The sequence below is a fragment of the Rhea americana genome, unplaced genomic scaffold (assembly GCF_003343005.1).
Source record: "Rhea americana isolate MKP2758 unplaced genomic scaffold, rheAme1 scaffold_7, whole genome shotgun sequence".
Lineage (NCBI taxonomy): Eukaryota > Metazoa > Chordata > Aves > Rheiformes > Rheidae > Rhea > Rhea americana.
Window position 1 is genome coordinate 8168213 of NW_028186867.1, and position 19785 is coordinate 8187997.

Sequence of the window (19785 nt, forward strand, 5' to 3'; positions counted from 1 at the left end):
TCTGTATTTGTTTGGGCAGTTATAAAGCTTTTAAGAAAACACTGAATCTCTCCAAGAGGCCCGTGTGCTGCCTAGYGCACCTATAGTCAGTAAGGTTACACAGAGTGTAATACTGGTACTACATAGTTGATAAATCGTAAAYGTGTTGAATAATGTTTAGTTCACACTGTGGGATTCTTCTCTCTCTTATCCCCCAGAGGACAGAAAATAACAAGACAAATAAATGCAACATGTCAGCCCAAATTTTAAGTGGAAAGAAAAACGATAGAAATCACCAGTTTGTGTTGAAATGAATTTCTTGAGTATACAGTGTGAAGYCAGGAAACTAATACTGTTTTTTAGTATGTTACAGAGGTGTCAAGAATGAAACTTTGTGTTACTGACACTGATTAGACCACCAAATGACTTCTCTGCTGTTGGTGAAGAAGTTGCAACTCYTAAGAACTTTAATCTTTGATCAATAAAATATCTGTAGGAAATAAAAATAAATGTAATCTTGTGGATTTCTGTGTATAATGGTAAATATTTTACAGCASTTTTGCAAGTAGCATCTTTGCCTTTGTTCTTTTTATTCAAATCCAAAGTATTTTGGCCTAGTTATATAACACAAAGATACTTCTAAATAAACTTTCAGCATGTTTCAGTGCACCACTTTGGTATGCTAAAGGTATTCTGTTTTTCAGTTTAATTTACTTTTTTCACCGTTAATGTTACGAGGTTGCAGTTGTAGCCTGGTTTTTGTGGAACTCATGTGGGACGTAGACGCATGTTTTTGCAGTGTTTTACAGAGCAGGGAACATCATCAGTAAAAGACTCGTTATCCTGGTCATCAGGATGCTTCGAAGAATCCTATCCGAATTGATAAATCTTGATGAAGAAAGTGTTATAAATTGGAGTTTCGTGGCCGGTTCAGGCCGTGGTGGTTCTGCCATTTGTTTTCTCACAAGCAGTGGGTGTAGGTTTGCAGTCTCGGGGACGCAGGGAGTCGGTGCAGCCGCCGTCGCTCCCCCGCCCCTGCTCAGTGTTAATGGCGCCCGGTCCCACAGCCGCCTTCAGTAGGTGGTTGCTCAGGGGCTTAGCCCGCATGAGAGGAGCGCTGTGGCAGCTGGGAGGAAGAGGGAAGGTTGTGGCTGATGCTTTCCACAGCGGGACCAGTCTGAACTGGCTAAATATGTTTATGAACCTGTGGCCTTGGTGTCAGGTATTTTGACTGCGTGCCCAGTTGTTTAATTTCTGGTTTGGAGTGGGGGCTGTAGCGACTTCCTTCTCTGCTTCCCTGTTTTGCCAATTTATTTAACCCAAGTTTTTTTTTTTTTTTTGATAGCTTTTTCTGAAAGGAAAAAAGGGGGAATTTTTCTGCCCCCTCCCCACATTTATTGCCTTAAGTTATCTTGAATGTGCGGATCATTCTGGGGGAAGAGGGGCATCCTCCACCACTGGAATTATGTGGAGTCATCTCAAACGTGTATRTCGTTCGGGGCTGAGCAAACTGTGCTTTTGGACTGTTTTGAGCTCTTCACTGAAAAGAAATTCATCCTGCTATATTTGAGCCTATTTAAAAGTTATTGCTTTGAACTTTTAATCTGTAAATAGCATAGCTAGTATGAGTGGAACAGAGGATCAGAGATGCTAATAATTATGTATATATTTTACATATATATGTGTGATTCTGTGTGTGTGTACCATACATATTCTTCAGGAATTGTGTGTGAATGCATCTCCCCTATGCCCTCCTTCCTCCCCCCCCCCCCCAAATCAAGGAATATACCAGTGAGACAACTAAATACATGATCTTTCTTCCATTTATGACAAAATATAAAATTTTGAGTGTTAGCTTGAGTTGACTTGGGAAAAATACAGTGATGTTTATATATATAAAAATAATATACATATATTATTTTTAACAGCTTGCTTTTACACGAGATGGACTGTGTGGCTTGTGGAATGAAATGGTAAAAGATGGGGAGATTGTATATCCTGGAACAGAATTAACACAAAGTGGTGAACTACCTCCAAGGAAAGGTATGATTTTTTTTTTTCCTATTTTTTTTTCCTTCTGCTGTGATAGTGAAAARGGAGGTCAGAGTTGTTACTGTAATAAATCTTTGGCTTCTCATAAGATGTCTGTACATTTTAGCAATATTCATATTTTGAATTAAGTAGAATTGAAACTGATCTCTTRAAAGTGTACAGAAAAGTAACCTCTGATTCAGATGAAGGCTGTTTCAGCCTTTTGAAACTAGATGTCATATCTAAGCATGTTATGATGAGAGAGGCTTGGGAGTAAACTTGTTTGGTATACTTGCTCTTTTTACAGCTGAAGCTTCCTGTCTAAAGAAATTRGGCAGAGAAAGGGGATAAAGGCAATATCACTGTTGCATCTTGATGAAGTGATTAAAAAGTCAGCTAAAGAGCTGTCCACAATCTGACAGAATATTGTTTTTATTTTTTACTTCTCCTAGTTTATTTTGAAGTAGATCAGCCACTCAAAATCCAACGAACGGCAGATTAACATATTTATCCAGAAGAGATTATTTGTATTTTGGTAGAGGGGGATATTGTTTCACAGAGCAATTAATAAGATGGGCTGTGCCAAGATGAAGTGGTCCTGGTCCTGCCTTTTTCTTTGTGTTGGTTGTGGTGCTCTTTTGACTACATAGTTTGCTAAGCCTGTTTCTGCCAGGTTAGCAAAATCAACCCTTTTTTTTCAGCTAGATTAGTTTTCTGTTCACTACCTGATGATTTTCATCAGTAAATGTGTATGACCCCAAGGAAATGAGGCTCTAGAAGAGGGTGGAAGGGTAAAGTGGAAATGCGCATTTTGGTAGCAAGGAACTGTTATTTCAGCTTCTGCTGCTTCCTGACCTGCAATGTTGGATAGACATGGATTTCAAACCAGTAATGCTTAATTTAATTGCTTATGGAGTTCTYTTTTTAACCTATGATTTCTCTCCTTAAAAACAAAAAATAAAAAGTCTTTGGATTAAAGGAAATTATTTTCACAGGAAAGAAACCAAAATAATTGATCTTTGAGGGGAGAGTGCAATATATGTTATTTTTAYCAAGAATATAAATTTCACAGTTAGGGGGGACTGTATGCGGTAGTAAGACTAGAATTCTGCTCYTGAATGCTTTAGTCTAGAAAATGTCTTTGTCCTTGTGATGCTGACCATATTGAAGATTGGTTTTGATACTGGATGAAAATACAGCTGATCCTATCAAAGGGTTACTACAGCAGCTGCTCATAAAATGGATGCAGGAAATGTAATTTTTTCCTGTGGTTGACTGATGCTAAAAGACATCCTAAACTTGCTGTAATGGAGGGTTATCCCATTGACAGGTCATGACAGAAAAGTGTCACAGTGATTGTAGGATAATGATTCAGCATATTCTGCTCTGATGTAGCAAAAAGATAACAAACATCTGTAATAATAAGAGAATGTTTTAATTGCGTCCTGTAAAGTAAGTATTTAATTTCCTTTTTTTCTGTGCCAGATCATTGTATGTTGCTTTTAGAATTGTACCTGTGCTGATCTGTAACAGAAAACTATTCTTCCAATATCCATACGGTTAAATGGGCTCAAAGAATTAAGCATTTTGTTGGTGCTGTAGTACTTCTAATCAGCCTATAGAAAGATGTCATAGTGGGTTTTACTTTCAGAGGAACTGTTGGAGTATAATTAAATAGGAAAATGCCAGCTGTCAGTTCTCATCCAAGTAGAGATAGTAGTACAGAGTCAGTATAAAGTCAAACAACAGAAGTGCTAAGCAAGTGTTCGYCTACATGTGTAGACRTGTTTGTCTACACTTATGACACCTATTCTGAACCATGATTTGAACTTCTGTGTTTTTTTTCTTCTCACTTTTTTTTTTTTTCCAAAGCTGGGTGTATGTGCAGATGACTTGAAGGATCAAAAAAGTTTAATATGTTAAAGGCCGTAGGGTGCTGTTCTTTAAAAATGCAGAGATTCTGACAGTTTACTTTAGAAATAAGGCATTTTGTTTATCTTACAAAGTCAATGGTCCAAGCTGTAATGAGGCTAAGACTTTCTCACATTTCTATTTTTATTTTTAAAACAAGACTGCCACTTGTCTTTTCCAGTTCTGCAGAGGTAGGCTAAGTGTAAATAACCACTGAACCAACAGAGATCTATTCAGAAGTGAGCATTATCTGAGTCTGTCAGCATTTTTCCTCATTTTGCTAAATTCTTTGATTAGATGCTTGCTGAAAATATTACAGAAAGTGATAGAATTTTATTAGTATTTACCATTAGTTGTTCCATGATTTTGTGCCATCTGAAAGATTATGATTCAGCATGGTCTTTATTTTTTGCCCTTATCAATAAATGATGGGATAGGAATAATGCAAGGTACTAGTWGAAAGTTGAAATAGTTTCTGTGGAGATGCCATAGAATCCTTTTCATCTGTGCTTGATTCTCAATAATCATTAATCTTGAACCACAGGCATGTRAAAACATCATGTATAAGATGACTCCAGAATCCCTTATATTTTTGATTTTGTTTTAAATTCTTACTGCTTTACTGAGACATCCTGAAGCAAACAAAAATTTCTTTAAAAATTTAAGACGTGAATTAGATTAAATGGCCCAAGTAATCTGAACATTTTTTTCCTCTGAAGCGGTGAAGTACAGGGACATAATACAGATCAGATCTGTTCACTTCTGCGAATATGTCGTTCTTCTACATAGGTACTTCTAAACCACCTCTCAATTAAAGGCTTTGGGAAAATAYAATAGTTCATTTAGAAACTTGAATATAGCCGTTTCAGGCTATTAACTCTTAGAATTAATGTTTGAATTCTCTTTCAGTGAAGTTTGCCTTCTTAAAAGCCATTGTGCTGGCCTGCAGGATTTGCAAAATATTACCATCTTGYTTACTTGTCTTGAACTTTAAAAAGAAGCAGCCAGTCAAGGCTATTTTTGGTCAGTGTGGATCAGATTGTGTATCTGATCCCATTAGGCAATAGAATGAGTTATGGAACCAGAAAAAATGATGCATAATTTGTGCCTCTGAACTTGCAGCTCCTATTAAATTTCATGAAATTAAAATCAGGAATATTTCAGTCTGTTTAGTTGATAGCTACTTTTTGCATAAATGATTTACAAATGTAATTCAAGAGCAGAGTGCATACTAGTAATTAGATGTATCTAAATACCAATGCTTTTGTATTCAAAGCAATATATTATAATCTCAGCATTCACATTCTGCAGCTATACTGACTAATTTGCAGATAAATGAGAAGTATACATAAGAGAGGTGGTTGTACCTAGTCCTTCTTTTTATGCTGTTTAAGAAGTTTTGATTTGAGTTTTACTCTTGAGTTGTAATCCCTCTCTTCTTCACCAGTGCTGTAGCTCTCTTAGTTGTAACTGGGCTGCTCAGAAGAGGCACTTCGTTCTTGCAGGGTGTCAACAGAGGCAATAGACTAGAAGAGCATATTGTTGATAGCGAAAAGCATTCCTTTTCTCTCTAGGAATGATATGCAAATTTTGCCTTTTTTTTTTTAACTTGTTAGAAAAATGTTTGGTTAGGAGTAGTTTTTTCTTAATAGCTTTTTAAGTGCAATATAGATGGGTGGTTAATGTGTTCAGCTGACTGTGTATGTTTGCAAGTAGCTTCTGAGGACACAGCTGTGATAGTAGTGATGTACAAATACAGGTGCACTTCCAGGGCAGCAAAATTATCAGGCTAGCATTAGGAAATTTGGGATCAGGTTAACATTTTATATACTAGAAGCTCTTTTTTTATTCCTCAAATTTATGTTGAGATGGGAATCCTGTTTCAGTTAGTTACATTCAAATTTCAGGACAAAAGTACAGAATTAGGAATCAGCTTCATGCTTCTGATCTGCCTTTGGTAAAACACTGAGTTTTTTATTCCCATCTCTCTTCTCCTCCCTACTCTCCCAGAAGTCAGACCTCTATGCCTGTTAGCCTAGTCTCATTGAATCCATCAACCTCATCCAGTGTTGCATCTGCARATAGATGATAAAGTCCAAATGCCGTAAAGTGGTTTTAGTGAGGGTGGCAGAAATCAAATCTTTTTAACAGTAACAGCATGTGGGAGCTGRCTACGCTGGCTACTGTTCAGACCACGTGCATCTCAAACTGCAGTAGTGAACAAGAGTACAAGATAATCATCTGGTTTAGGCCTCCTTTACTGTGTAAGAAAAAAAACTTGTTAAAACGGAAAAGTGCTTCTTTTCTCTCTCCCTCTTTTCTGTATCTCCTAAATCAGCTATACTGACTGTACCCTGGGGCTCAAGCATTTAGTATTCAGATAGCTGTGGATAATCACATCTTGTTTGCGAGACAGAGGGAAGTCACCCTCCTGCTAGGTAGTTTGACTTCATAAATGGAAAATGCTTTTTTTTTATCCAACAGATAATCAAAAAACACATTTAAAAATATTTTACATAGGAAGAAAAGGAACTTTATCTTTTGTTTAGAGTTAGGAGACTAGAAYCTTCTGTCATCTGGATTTTTACACCTGGAAGTCTATGTACATGTGATTTGCAAATACTTAGGCATGCATCCTTCCCTCACAAATTACCATCAATTGACATTTTTATGAAAAAAAAAATCTTACGTAAAATAACATTAAAACCCCCAAACACTAAGTCCTCCTTGTCCCGTTTAGTGGGATAAATAGTCATCAGTTAAGGCAAAATCAAAACTACTAAATCTTCCAGTCTTTTACTTTGCATAAGCTTAGAGGAAGCTGGACTTCAGAGTATGTGTCTAGCATTGATCAGGTCTAGGGGAAGTTCTCACAGATTTCTTGCACATGCTGCAGAAACTTTGGTGGCTTCTGTGAATATGCTGATCATGTGAAGTTGTGGGTTTTGGTGGAAGAAACTATAAGAGATGGCCTGACTACTTAGGACTTCATCTGGTAATGTTAGTATCTCCTAGTCTGCTGTTTAACCAAGAGAGCAATTGATTATTTTGAATAGGTTTGGGAGTATTTCCCTGATCTAAAACTACTGAATGCTSTTTTAGAATGGTCTTAAAATGCAGCCCATATGCAGAGCACACTGCATAGCTTCTTGCCTTAACAACAAAGGTATTTGTGGCAACATCTGCTGGGAAGTGTTTGCAGRTTTTTTGCTTCTGCTTAAGAATTCCTGACTATATCAGTTCATAGGAATTCAAGAGCAGCACAGGATCTTACTTGTAGCAGATGSCTGAGACAACCATGCAGTGACAGTTATCTTCTTCACTGAATATGAAATGTAAGTTCAGCCTTTAGTTGCTTCCTTTTCATCCTCTGTTTRTAGTGGGGTAGGCTATTGCTGTGACTGCCTTTCGTGCAGAATCAGARATGATTTATTTTGCAACTTCATTTTGTTCTGGAAACCTGACCATTCATGGTCAGCTACTGCGCTCTGCGTTGGGGACCAACTTCTGGCTGAGGATGGTTCCTTTAGTTGTTATCTTAGCTATTAAAATCCTTTTGCGCCTGTRTGATGCTGCAGTACTCCTCATGCCTTGTTCTCCCTACTCTTTTCTCCTTTCCTAGCTGGGCTATCCTTTAGTTATTAGTATTGTGAGGAAAGCTGTTTTTGTTCCTGATTGTTTCTTTCTGAAAAATTTTCAGGGTTCTCTTTTTAAAATCCCTTTCTTTAAACACACCTGAGCTTCCATAATTATGAAGTTTGTGTTGCTGCTTTAAATCTAGACTAACTGAAACCACCTTTGTACCTTAAGGGATAAATAGCTTTGTGCGAGTGTAGTGAAAATTCTTTAAGGAACAATTTGACAAGAGCTTTTAAAGTGATTTATGGCTCAGCTCTGTTCCTCCTCCTTCCTCCAACTGCTCATACAGAAATTTCAAAAAATTCCTCTCTGTAGATTTGAATGTGCTTAAACTCAAGATTATTTTTATAAAAAGTTTCAACCTGAATTGTAACCTTCTCTATTTGCAGTGAGGAATTAGGCAAAATAATTTCATAACCTTTTATTATTGTGCTTTGCCAAGGATCTGTTAAAAACATAACAAGTTCTACAGCTGCCTGCAAAAACTCCTGTAGTGTCTTGGCACAACACCTTCTACCCGCTAACTAAAATCCCAGACCTTGTGGAGTGCATGTTTAGATGTGTGGGGGAGCGCAGAAACTGTGAGGTTACAGTGTTGCTGTGAGGATATTCTGAACTGCTTGGGCTAAACTGGGTGCCTGGTCGCCAGTCTAACTGTATAGTGAAATTTGTGCCTTTAATATTATTGACTTATACCTTGRGATAGAAACAGCCACACTCGGTTACATTTTGGTTGTGGGATGGTGCTGAAGCTTGCTGCGCCACTTGGCAGTTCCTWGTGGTTTGAGAAACACAGTCGTACTCGGCATGACTTCCACTTAGAAGTGGACTGTCCAAACTATTTTTTCCTGTTCTCAAGTGACCTCTGCTATCCCTTCCTTACTCCACAATCCCAACTGCAARTTGAATGCTACAGTTCTCTTGCTCTCACTCTTTCTTTTTCTTTTTTTAATCTCTTGTTGCCTGCAGCTGCTGGCTCCTGAGTGCTAGTGTGTATTATAGGTTAGGAGACATTGGCTTTAATTTAAAGCTTRTATAATTAAGGCAGCTTAAAAAGATTTTGTTTGGGTAGTGCTGTTTTCCACAGTTAAGCAAATTTTTAACAGCTACACAACCATAGATCCAGTTACAACCAAATTAGGTATTTATTTTCTCAGRTCAGGTGGAAAGAGTAGTTGAATGTATATGGTGATAGAATGTGRTTTGTATGTTTTGAAGTAACAAGAGGCCATAATCCGTGAGTGGGGTATGTGGTAAGCCTGAGGCAGGCTGCAATCAGATACACTGTGTCCGGCTGCAGTGCTAATCCGCTGTTCTTGTCTTCTGAAATAGGCTAATATAAATGCACATGTGCGTGCGGGGGGAACTGGGTAGGAAAAAAAAATTCTAATGCTGGCCAGAACTGTTGTGGCCGGACATTTGGAAGAGAGTCTGTGTAGAGTTCTGTTGGCAGATACAAATGGAGGAGCAGTAATTTTTAAGAGCCTGGTAAAAATGGCTGGAACTGATCTCTTAATTTGGTACTTCTGTAATTAGAACAGAATACCTGGTTTTGTTTGTTTTGGAGGGGGGGAATAGGTTGCAAATGCTGGCGTTGAGAACTTCTTGGGGAAGTGGCTAGAAAAGGAGACAATCGGATAGTGAGAAAAATAATTGCCAATGTGGCTCTTAATTGCAAAGCGTTCTTGTGTGTTGAGCTGGCTGGAAGTGCAGATACGGAAATCCATATTCACATTGGGCATAAGGAAGGACTTGCAGCCGTCTCTTTATACTGTGTTTGGAAGATTGGGGCTTTCATCCAATCTTTGATTACAGCCCTAAGTGACTAATATCTGTTTTCTGTCTTTATGAAAGTAATAAGGATTGCAAATGCTGTTATGAACAGCGCTGTTTGGGCAGAAAGTGGCRATGTTATTGTCATCGCTTGCTGGTAATTACTGAGATGGTAGCTACATCATAGATATTGAAGTACTGCTGCATTAAAATAGATGCCAGTGTAAAGCTCTCCTTGATTTTTGAAATTAAGGCAATTGCTGTCTTTTCCATGTTGGGAATAGAATACGAAAGTAACAAAATACTACTGAAATGTATGTGAGTAGTCGGGAGCAAAATCTGACTCAAAGTGCATTTTTTGGCATGTCAACCTTGTGTAGGGTATTGCTTTTAAAGGTTTATCCTTGGGAGATTACAGCAGTGATTTTCTTGATTCTAAACTCACTGTATTGTAAAGTGCTTAGCACCTGTAACAGTCAACTTCTTTTAACTACTTTTCCCTACTCTGTACTCTTAATGATAGACAATATTGCTGAAATTTGTGGGCTCAGATTTTCATCTGTAAACTTTTGATCTAAAACTGAATTCAGGAGATAAGTAGTTTAACTGCTGGTTTTTTTTTTTTTTTCCTCTCTTCTTTAGATGATGGTGCTGAATGTCAAGCTGCTTCAAAGAAAGAAGAGCAAAATGACAAAGACAAGAAAGATGAAGAAGAGACTCCACTGCCCACTTACAGGGCCAAATCGATTGTTGAGAGTTGGGTATGGGGCAAACAACCAGGTATTATGGCTGTTTCAGTAATTCTCACTGAAGCATTGCATATTCTRTGTTGATCACTTCTTGTAGTATCAGGAGGTAATTGGATCAAATGTACTTGTTGACAGGTGTGTCTGTTAGATTAGTGGAATAAGTCTGATAAGTGATTAGCTGACAGRTGCATTTGTTAGATTAGTGGAATAATTTTGATAAGTGATTAATTGCATAGTTCAAGTTAAACATCACTTACTGTTATTACCTTTAGATTAATTAGATTCATGGCTTGAAGAGTTAATTTGCACCTTTCATGTTACTTTAAGGAATGTAGAACTGACTTGTTTGGAAGAAATGCAGTGATAAAGTGAAATGTTAGGATGTTTTCAGAATTCTTTTCAGCTATGGACACTAAAAAGAAATTGCTTAGTTTTGRAAGTCTGAATCTTCTGTAGGCAGTAGAAGTTTAATAGAAACATATAGGTGATTTTTCTTGACTTACTGGTGTGGCAGGTGAGTTGAGTTGTGACTTGAGGGAGAAGGTTCAAATGGTTAGTGCAATTATTTGTCCATCCTGACTTCTGCTGACAGTAATCATACCTGTGATTGCAGTGGAAGAATGGTCTGTGTGTTCACGTTTTAGGCCATGTGAACATACAGACCATTCTCTGTGTGAATGATGAACATTTAGGCTATGTGAACATACAGAGGATTTATGGTTTATCAAAATACTAATTTTGATGTTGAAGTCAGTTGAAGTACATGGCTGTTTATTACTGTTCAAATTAACAGTAACTGATCARAAGAAGCTTCACTTAAGTGATTTTTTTCTACAGTTTTCATGCATGGTGTTCCCTGTTTCAGATGTTGGCATCTAGAGACATCTGTTGTGCCTCCTTTTCTATCCCCCAACTGAAAAACTCTTGTGGAAAGAGTGTTGTCTCTTCAGTGCTGGAATCTGAATTAAGTAGCCCTACTTGCTAGAGAGGCTATTCAGCTTGTTTCTGAGCAGCCACAGATCAGTCCCCAGTCGGCTCTCCTCTGCTCCATGCCAAACAGCTTGTCACCTTTTCTTAAGGACAGCAGGACAGATGGATTTGCTGTCMCTCTAGTATAGGGACAGAGAGAATTTTGTAGTGTAAGAGGAATGAAAAGAATTGCTTGTACAGTGGAAGGGGGAGAATTAAATGCATTAGAGATATAACAGAAAGGTCACATCATTTTTGTTTTTATTTAGTGTTTATTGTTGAAGAGTAAAACAAAAAAAATTATAAAACAGCAATCTAAATGCCARGTATTTTTTCAAATTTCTCCAAACTGATCAAGATGTTTGGAACAAAGCTGTCCTTTAAGATCACTACCTCCCCCTCCACCCCATTCCCTCCCATTAATTTTTAAAAATTGGAAAAACAGTCATTTAAAACAAACAAAAAAATCCTTTTTGTGTGTGTGTGTTTGGAGCTTTCAGAAAGGAAAGGTTTATTTCTTATACTTACTTCAGTCCTTGCATATATCATGGCATTTTGGCACCTATGGATACTTATTCTAAAAATAATGTACAAAGCCTTTCTGTAATAAGTTCTTATTCCTTGTTTTTCGTTACCATTTGTGCTTGAAGTTTGTGTCACCTTAGTTGGAATTAACTAGTTGACTGGCAAATTCATAAAAAAAAAAAAATATTACAAATGCATGTATGTTCTATCTATAGAACAGTGTTACAGGTGGCTTTGATTTCAGGTAACACTTTCTCTTGTATGTCAAATATAGCTAGCAACTACCTTTTGGGTCGTTCTAGTTTTTATGCTTTATGATTCTCTTTATTTTTTTTTCAAAATAAATCATTTCGATCTTGCTACTTCGTATAAGCTTTTCATAAAACAAGGAAATCTGTTTTAAGCTTTTCTGATGTCATCCTTCCTAAAAGGACGTGAGCCCTTGAACATTTAACTRTAAACTGTCTGACAAAAGCATAGAGCACCTGTTGAAAAGGAGAATTCTTTCTCAGATTCTTCCTTTAAGTAAYAATACATTTAAGACTTACTATGTTTTAATTTGTTTGTTTTAAAATTCTCTATGTGTAGTATGTATTTTGGAGCTTAGAGATGCTTTACAAAAATATCTAAAAGGAATTCAAAGTTTCTCTTCACTTTCTACAAAGTAGGTAAGACTTACTGAGTTTCAAGTTGGTACTCTGAACTGTTTTTATTCAGTTTAATGATTCCCAGTCTTATATTATGRAAATACTATTTAGACACTAGATAATGCACACCTATGTTTTGGAAGTGCTATAAGACAGCCTTATTTTGCTGAGGTATGTGGAGGTCCATACTGTTAAACTTCAGCAGACTAGGTCAGTGGGCCTTGTGATATCGATTCCGCATGAGGGTTGAAGGATTTTGAGATCAGACAAAAAAATCCGTTCATTAAATGTGTTGAGAAACGGTACTTTTTCTTTTTTCCTCATCCTCCCTTTTTGTTTCATCATCCTGGCATGAGTTCAAAGAAGGGAAATGCTTTCCCCAGTTCCARTTTATGCTAAGATCAGTACTCTGCCAAAACAAAATAAAGAAGCTATAGTTTTTTAGCTATAGTTTTACCACACTAAATTCTGCAAAAATGCGTAAGATGGCAATAAAACGTGTAAGTCATTATTTGACTTTAATGGATTTTTTCCTTCTTCCTGGCTTCTTAGAGTTCATCCATTTCACATTTGCTTCTTACCTGGTTTTGGCCTTGAGCTATTCAGATCCCTCCTTCGCATAAGTGCTCCTTTAAACATCACCACTCCGCTTGTGTGTGTGTGTGTGTGTGTGTGTGTGTTAACCTGTTCTTCTTGATTCTTTGTGAAAGTCTTGTTTTATTTTTTTCATCTGTTTTCTTAAAATATTTTTTGTGTCTGATGTGATTGGATAGAGTCCAAATGTTCTTCCTTGGATGTGGGGAGAAAAAGAGGAAATTCGTTGAAGCTGTTTTACGAAACTATAGAAAATAGGGCAATATTTTACTTTCTTAGGCTTGTTTTTCTTAGCCAACTTTAGCATACCAAGACTATATTGAGTCCAGATAAAGAAYAGTCTAGTCCAATATCCTGGCTGCAACAGTGTTAAGTAACAGTAACCTAATGAAGAATTGGGTGCTATGCATGTAACACTATCTGTAGCCTGTATATTTTGAGCCAGAGGTGATAGTATGTGGTTTCAGTCTTTTCTTGAGTGGTGCACATTTTATTTTGATTCAATTAGCTTGTCTACTTTCTTTTGAACTTTTCRAATTGTTATCATCCACAGCAACCTGTAGCAAGGAGTTTTGTAATTCAACTATATATGGCATGAATAGTATCTTCTAGATTTTTGTCATCTGCTAGTTTCACCTAATGCTCTGTTGCTCTTATACTGGAAGAGACAGTGAGCAGTTGTTCCTTACYTGTCTTCCACCTGATACTGATTTTGTTTTTCTTTCTTTTTTTAACACTTTTGTAATAATTCCTCCTTTACTATGCACACACACGAGGACATTTGCCTGTTTCTGAGGCTGGTGATCTTAATTTATGCAACTTCTTTGCATGCAGAAGCTATTCCAAACATTTTTTCTTCCTCTTACTTTTTACTGTTTTTTTTTTTTTTGTGCTGGGGAAGATGTGTTGAGAAGACAAGAACTGCATATGGTACTCCAGATCTGGGGACCTTATAGGTTCCATGAGGTGGCGTAATGATCTCCAGTTGCCTGTCCATCTGTCTTGATGCTCAGTTTTTGCAACTGCTGTTGAACAGTAGATCAGCTTCTTCAAGGAACTACTCTGCTGTGGTCCCAAGATCTTATTACTGAGTGGAAAGTYCCTTGGAGTCCCTTTATCAAGGAAAATTGGGATTTTATTTCCCTTGTTCATCAGCATACATCTACCATTCTGTTGTTCACGTGCTTCTTGTTTGATTGTCTGCATCTTTTTGCAGTTGCATGTTGTCTTCAGTACTATAATATCAGTCAACTTTATCACCTCACTATTTGTCTCCAGACTTTKCACAGGTTTCTGTATTCTTGCTCCTTAGTGTAAACTGGCTCTTTATTCATATGGCTTGTTTCTTGTCTTCCAGATGCATCTCTATCATTTTCAAGGATTTATCTCTTATCCTGTGCTTATCTGCTTATCTTCTTTAAGAGCTCTTTCATGAAGGTAGTTTTGCTTTCAGAAAACATTCAGTAAGAGATCCTTTGTCCATGTGACTGACCCGTTCAGAGAGCTGTCCCAAAAGATTTGTGACATGTGACTTGCTGTTTACAAGTGCTGTGTTGACTCTTACTCAATGTATGGTATTACTTGTGTACCAGATAATTCTATTCTTTATTATAGTTCTTATCAGTTTGCTGAGTGGAGACGCTAAGCACTCTGAATTGCATTTTAGACCATTTTTATCTGGTACCTATTAAAAAGACAGTTTAAAAGTTTAAAGTGAGACTACTGCTGAAGTAGCGGTTTAAGCTATAGTCTTACCCTTTATTTCATTAGGTTCTTAAAGTGAACTTTAAGAGAATTTTGTTCAAAAGTGTATTTTTCTCTWAAAGCTGAAGCCTGTTTAATTTTTTTTAGGGAAAACACGTTGGCTCAATCTTTTTCTCAAAGCGTAGAACTGCAGAGCCAGCTCAGTACAAGATGAGTATAGCTTTATAGCATTTGTATAGTATTATTTGGAGTTTAATTTTTATTTCTTAAATTTAACAGTTTAAGTGATGCAACAACTGTGAATGTAGAAGCTCAGCTTTAAAAAGTGTTAAATAGATTATGGTTCAAATTTGCTGTAAGGTGAATATTAGCTGTGAGTAGTCAGTGAGACACTGTTGAGATGCATGTTGCTAGCAACAGCAGTTGAAACTAATTGGGCTTCTGTTGTGACGGGAGAGTAGCTGAAAGTTTCATCCTTTAAGGGCTCTTAGAGGATTAAATCTAAATTTGTCCTGTGTGCAAAAGTAACTAAAAGCAGTCACAGCTTTGAAAAAAATTGTTGTTTTATAACCTCTAAAATTATATTGAGTGACATTTTTCTACCTTTAATATAATTTCTTGATCAACTAATTAAAGTTCAGTTTTGGAAACACCGATAAAAGGAGTGGCTCAGTAAAAGGATAAAGTTTGACCAAGTTCTTTTGTATGTCTTTTTTTTTAAGTTTTTTTTTTTGACTAAATATTGCTATGTCCTGAACTCTCTCCTCCTCATCTTGTCTTTCATTTTCTTACCTCTTAAAACAGTTTTGCACCTCCCCAAAAGAAAAGAATCCCAAAACTTGGAAGCTCTTGTTCAGCTGCAATTTTCTATTTGATTTCTACTWAAGTTCTTAAAGGGTGTGTGTGTGTGTGTATAAACATACATAAATAAAGGATTGTCTCTTGCCATTTTGTTCTCTTCGTGAGTATTTTAGCATCAATTTTCACAATTTTTGTTCACAGAAAAGACTTTAAAAATTATATACTCAATTACATAGTAAGAACTGTTACAAATGTCTATGCAACTATTCATTATTTATTTCCACCGAATACTAATAAGATAAGCTATGCTGATGACCATCTTTTGAATGGGAGGACAGAAGGAAGCAAAGACAAAGTACCCTTTAAGAATTGTGTTCTTTATTAATGTAAAATAATTTCATGGGCATATTTAGCCTTGCTTCTTAATGAAATTAGATGCATGTGATTGTGTTTTGTCTTTCCCTCTAACCTTTGAATTCGCTATGTATTCCATGGTGATGGCTTGCTAACCCATTAGATGCATATTTGGCCAAGCCAACCACATCTTCTATCTGCTTTTTGTCCAGTGGATGCATCATGCAGCAGGAGAAGAGGAAGAGAGGGGACAAAATAGAATAATCTCTAGGAAATTACAGTGCATTAGTTTTGCTGCTCACAACAGTAGATTTTTGCCAAATTCTGTTGGAAACCTGTTTTGTGTTCTTAGATCTGAACTTTCTTCTAAAGCTGGTTGACTCAACAGAAGTCCTTGAAACTATTCAGTTTGATACAGGCATTTTTCAGGGCCCTTCATCTACCAGATAGAAGCATGTAATGTTCCCTGCAACAGCTACTGAAATAAGTGTTAAGAAAATATTTAGTATATTAAGGTTTTTTGTTCTTGTTTTAAAGCTCAGAGCGGGGRAAAAAAAGCAGAGGAAACAGGCCTTTGAACTGCCTACCCATCTTAGACTCCTGTCAGATGAATGGCTGCGGTGGTTTAAGAAGTTACTGTCTTCAGCTGCTTGGCTACCTGTCTTTTGCTGGCATTAAGTGTATAATGTATCACTTCTTAACTCTGTTCTGTCAAATGATCTAGGTTAAACCCTACTGGTATTTTTCCTTCTAATAAATTTTGACAGGATGAATGAAGAGGGAAGATGTAGTTACGTTAGTAAATTTGGGAAAGGAGGGATGTGATAAATTTCAACAGAGGATGGTAACCCCTACCTATCTCCACTGCAAACAGCAGCATATCTGACTGTCGTTGTCAGATAACAAGTATTCTGCTAATGATAACTTGAAAATTTAAACTACTAAGTTATGCCTTTAACTCCTATATTATAGGTATGGGTTAGGTAACTAATATACTTCCAACCAGCCTTTATAAACCAACTGAAGAAGCAAAACGCTGCAGAAGGTAGTAAGCAATCAGTAAAGACTGCCATAGCAGCATAAACAGTTTTGTTTGAAGAGTTCCCTGTAACCTTCTCAGATGAAATTTGAATCGTTACTATTAATAAGCTATTTTCTCATTAGTGTATTTAGTTCATTGGTAATGTATGTTGTTTAGATTTCAGGACTTACTGAAATCAATTATAATTTGGTCAATTCCTTGATAAATCTTTCTGAAGATGAACTGATTTTTTTTTTTTGAAGATAAATTCACTTGTGGAACAAGAGAGGATTTAAAGAGAGGAAATGTGTGCCTGTATCATGCTTAAAAATAGTGTTACTCCTGTTAAAACTGAGGCAGTCCATGACTCAATTTTGAGATATCTGAGTTGTAGACTTACTATAGGTAACAGTAAGTCTGAAATAACCGTTTCAGTTTTTAATTTCACTTTGCCTATGAAACCTTTTTGGGGCTAATGAAATATTAGAGCATATATAAAATATTTAAGAGGATTTACTTAATTTTGCCTAAAGCCTTCATAAAATTGTAGCCATTTGAGATTGTGAAGACATGGTGAGAAGGAGGAAAAAAAATAATTTTAATACAACTGAAATCAATCAACCTAAGTTTGGTTAGTTCAGATTAATTTTAGTGGTTTGAATGTTGGTGAGTTTAAATCATATTTCCAATATGAAGAAATTATTTTTGCGTGCAATTTTAAGTAGTTTAAAATAGTATATTGTAGCTTACCAGTTCATCATACCACTAGTTTCTGAATATAAAGACTCCAAACTTTTAGAGCTAAACATCTGAAAATTAGGTTCTTTCTAACCATTTCTTTTCTTTCATAGTGGTAAGGATAGAATTTCAGTTAACTCCCATTTCTACCTTTGATGCTGTCTTAATTTGATGTTGTTGTTCTATTCATTGACTTCATCGATAGGAAAGCTAAATAACTTTCTTTTAAAATATCCTATATTTTGGAAAGGAGTATTACGAGATTATATATTGTGAAGTATTYTGTAGTCCACAGAACTTGACACTGGTGATCTTTAAGTAGTATGAAGACCTTGAAATATTATGAAGATGTTCTTGTATTAAAGCAGAATTGAATTTTTGAGGCATTTAAAATCTAGAGTTATGATAGTTTTTTTGCCAAATGAATTGGTCATTAGATCATTTTGTACAATACCAAGTGTCCTACAGGTTATTCCTAGTAAGTATTGCTGAAGCATTAGGTGCTKCAGTGAAGCTATTTTTCTCTGCACAGACGCAATATTGTGTGTTTATGCCATGGTCAGCTTTCAGACTGGTAGTGCTTGACTGTGTAGATTGTATGTGGCTGCACTCGATTCTTTTTATTATGCATTGAGAGCTCACATAGAGTCCATTTCATCTGTTGCATTGGGATGGCTTAGAGGTTGATCCCAGCAGTGTTCTGGAAGAATCAAATGGTTTGAAAAATATGCAGGCRTAGGCTGTTAGGGGAACTCCATAGGGATGGCTTAGGTAGGATCCTACACTTCCAAGTAATCGATAGAGGAAYGTAGGTGGATGCTGCCTGTCTGAAGTGTTTCTTTCCAGTAGTCTCAACTGTACATACATTTAATGAACGTGTTAATTGAAGGGTTTTGTAATTGGGAAAACATCTAATTCTTTAATGTTTAGAAATAATTCTAAGGGCTGTCCACATTTAGATAGTTTGTTAGTCACGAAAGAATTATAAATACTCAGCTCTGTATTACTTCATAGATTCTGAGTCTGGCACCTAGTCTTGGTTTGTGTAGCACCAAGGGTGATGCGATACTCTTCCCCAAACATAGACTTTCAAGAACATTTATTTCAGGAAAGTGCCTTATTTTTCTTCCTTGGCTATTTCTTTCATTCTCCACATCATGTTTTTACATATACATAGGAAAAGTAATCTACGCAGAATGAAATCGGTTGCCAAAAAGAAAAATTTTAAGAAAATCTGTTTTTGTGAAACAAAGTGTGACCATTTGTGGATGGATATTATTCATTGTTGTATCTGAGTGGCATTTAGAGACTGATAAGGTTTTACTGTTTAGGCAGGGAAGAAGAAAATTGACTTTTACTTTTTCTGATAGTTTGTTTAGAGGAGTCAAGAAGCTGGCATGCTGGAATTGGCCATGTTCTGTTATGATACTCTGAAATGCAGAAGATGTGCTTCGAAATGTTCTCTTGTATTTTTGTTTAAAAAATAGTTTAAGGTGCTGTTTAGGTTATAGCAGCTGTTTCTTGCAGCCTCAGAACATACAGGTTTTTTTTGATGTTCTGAGTAATATGAGCACTTCAAAAGTGAAATTTTTACCTCCAATTTGGAGTATTTAATGAAAGAAAGTCTTGAATGGATTGACTGGGAGAGGAGGGATGTTGGAGCTTCTGATTTGGGACTTTTACAGCCATCCATTAAATGTTCTTGGTAAGCTTCTATTTGGCCATAATAATAAGGCACTGTGCATGTGCGTATACATATACATATATGTATGTGTATGTGTGCATATGTGTGTATATATATAAAACAAACGAAACAACCATGCTGTTAGCAAGAATCTATTTTGTTTATATTTTACATTGTATAGTCATGTGAAGTAACTGTGTGCAATTTGTTGACATTCAGACTGTACTAAAATTCTTTGTTGACTTTTATAAGGCTCATATTTAAGGAAAGTGTCACTTCTTTGTAATAGTTCTTGTTGCTTGAGACAAAGTGTGTGATAGCTGCTATTACTTTTGTCAAGTTACATATTTTTAAGATACCTACATTATAAGGAACACTTTTTTAATCTGTTGTTATGCCTTGAAAAGTAGTTCCTTATGTTCAGGTGGAAAAATGCGAATTACCTCAGGTAAAGGAATCTAACACGTTATGAAATGGTGACGTGAGAGAAGTAATGTTGAAAACAGGCTATGGTAATGGCTGACAACAAACTAGATGTGACTGAGTAACGTGATACTGCAGCAGAAAAGGCCACTTGAATTCTCTGCTTGGTACACCAAGATGCATCGCAGAGTGGGGACAAAACGAGCAAACATGCGACTCCTGCACAGAGCTGTGCTTTTTTTT

At 36.4% G+C, this 19785-nt stretch overlaps 1 protein-coding gene across 2 annotated transcripts in view; it reads left to right on the top strand.

Annotated features, from left to right (window-relative positions):
* HERC2 (HECT and RLD domain containing E3 ubiquitin protein ligase 2) overlaps positions 1 to 19785 on the top strand; it is a 113421-nt gene that overhangs the window by 9364 nt on the left and 84272 nt on the right. For both annotated transcript variants that reach the window (XM_085321494.1, XM_085321495.1), the window contains exons 2-3: positions 1908 to 2022; positions 9976 to 10113. In XM_085321494.1, coding sequence (XP_085177620.1) covers positions 1908 to 2022; positions 9976 to 10113 — 253 coding nt within the window. The remainder of the gene's footprint in view (positions 1 to 1907; positions 2023 to 9975; positions 10114 to 19785) is intronic.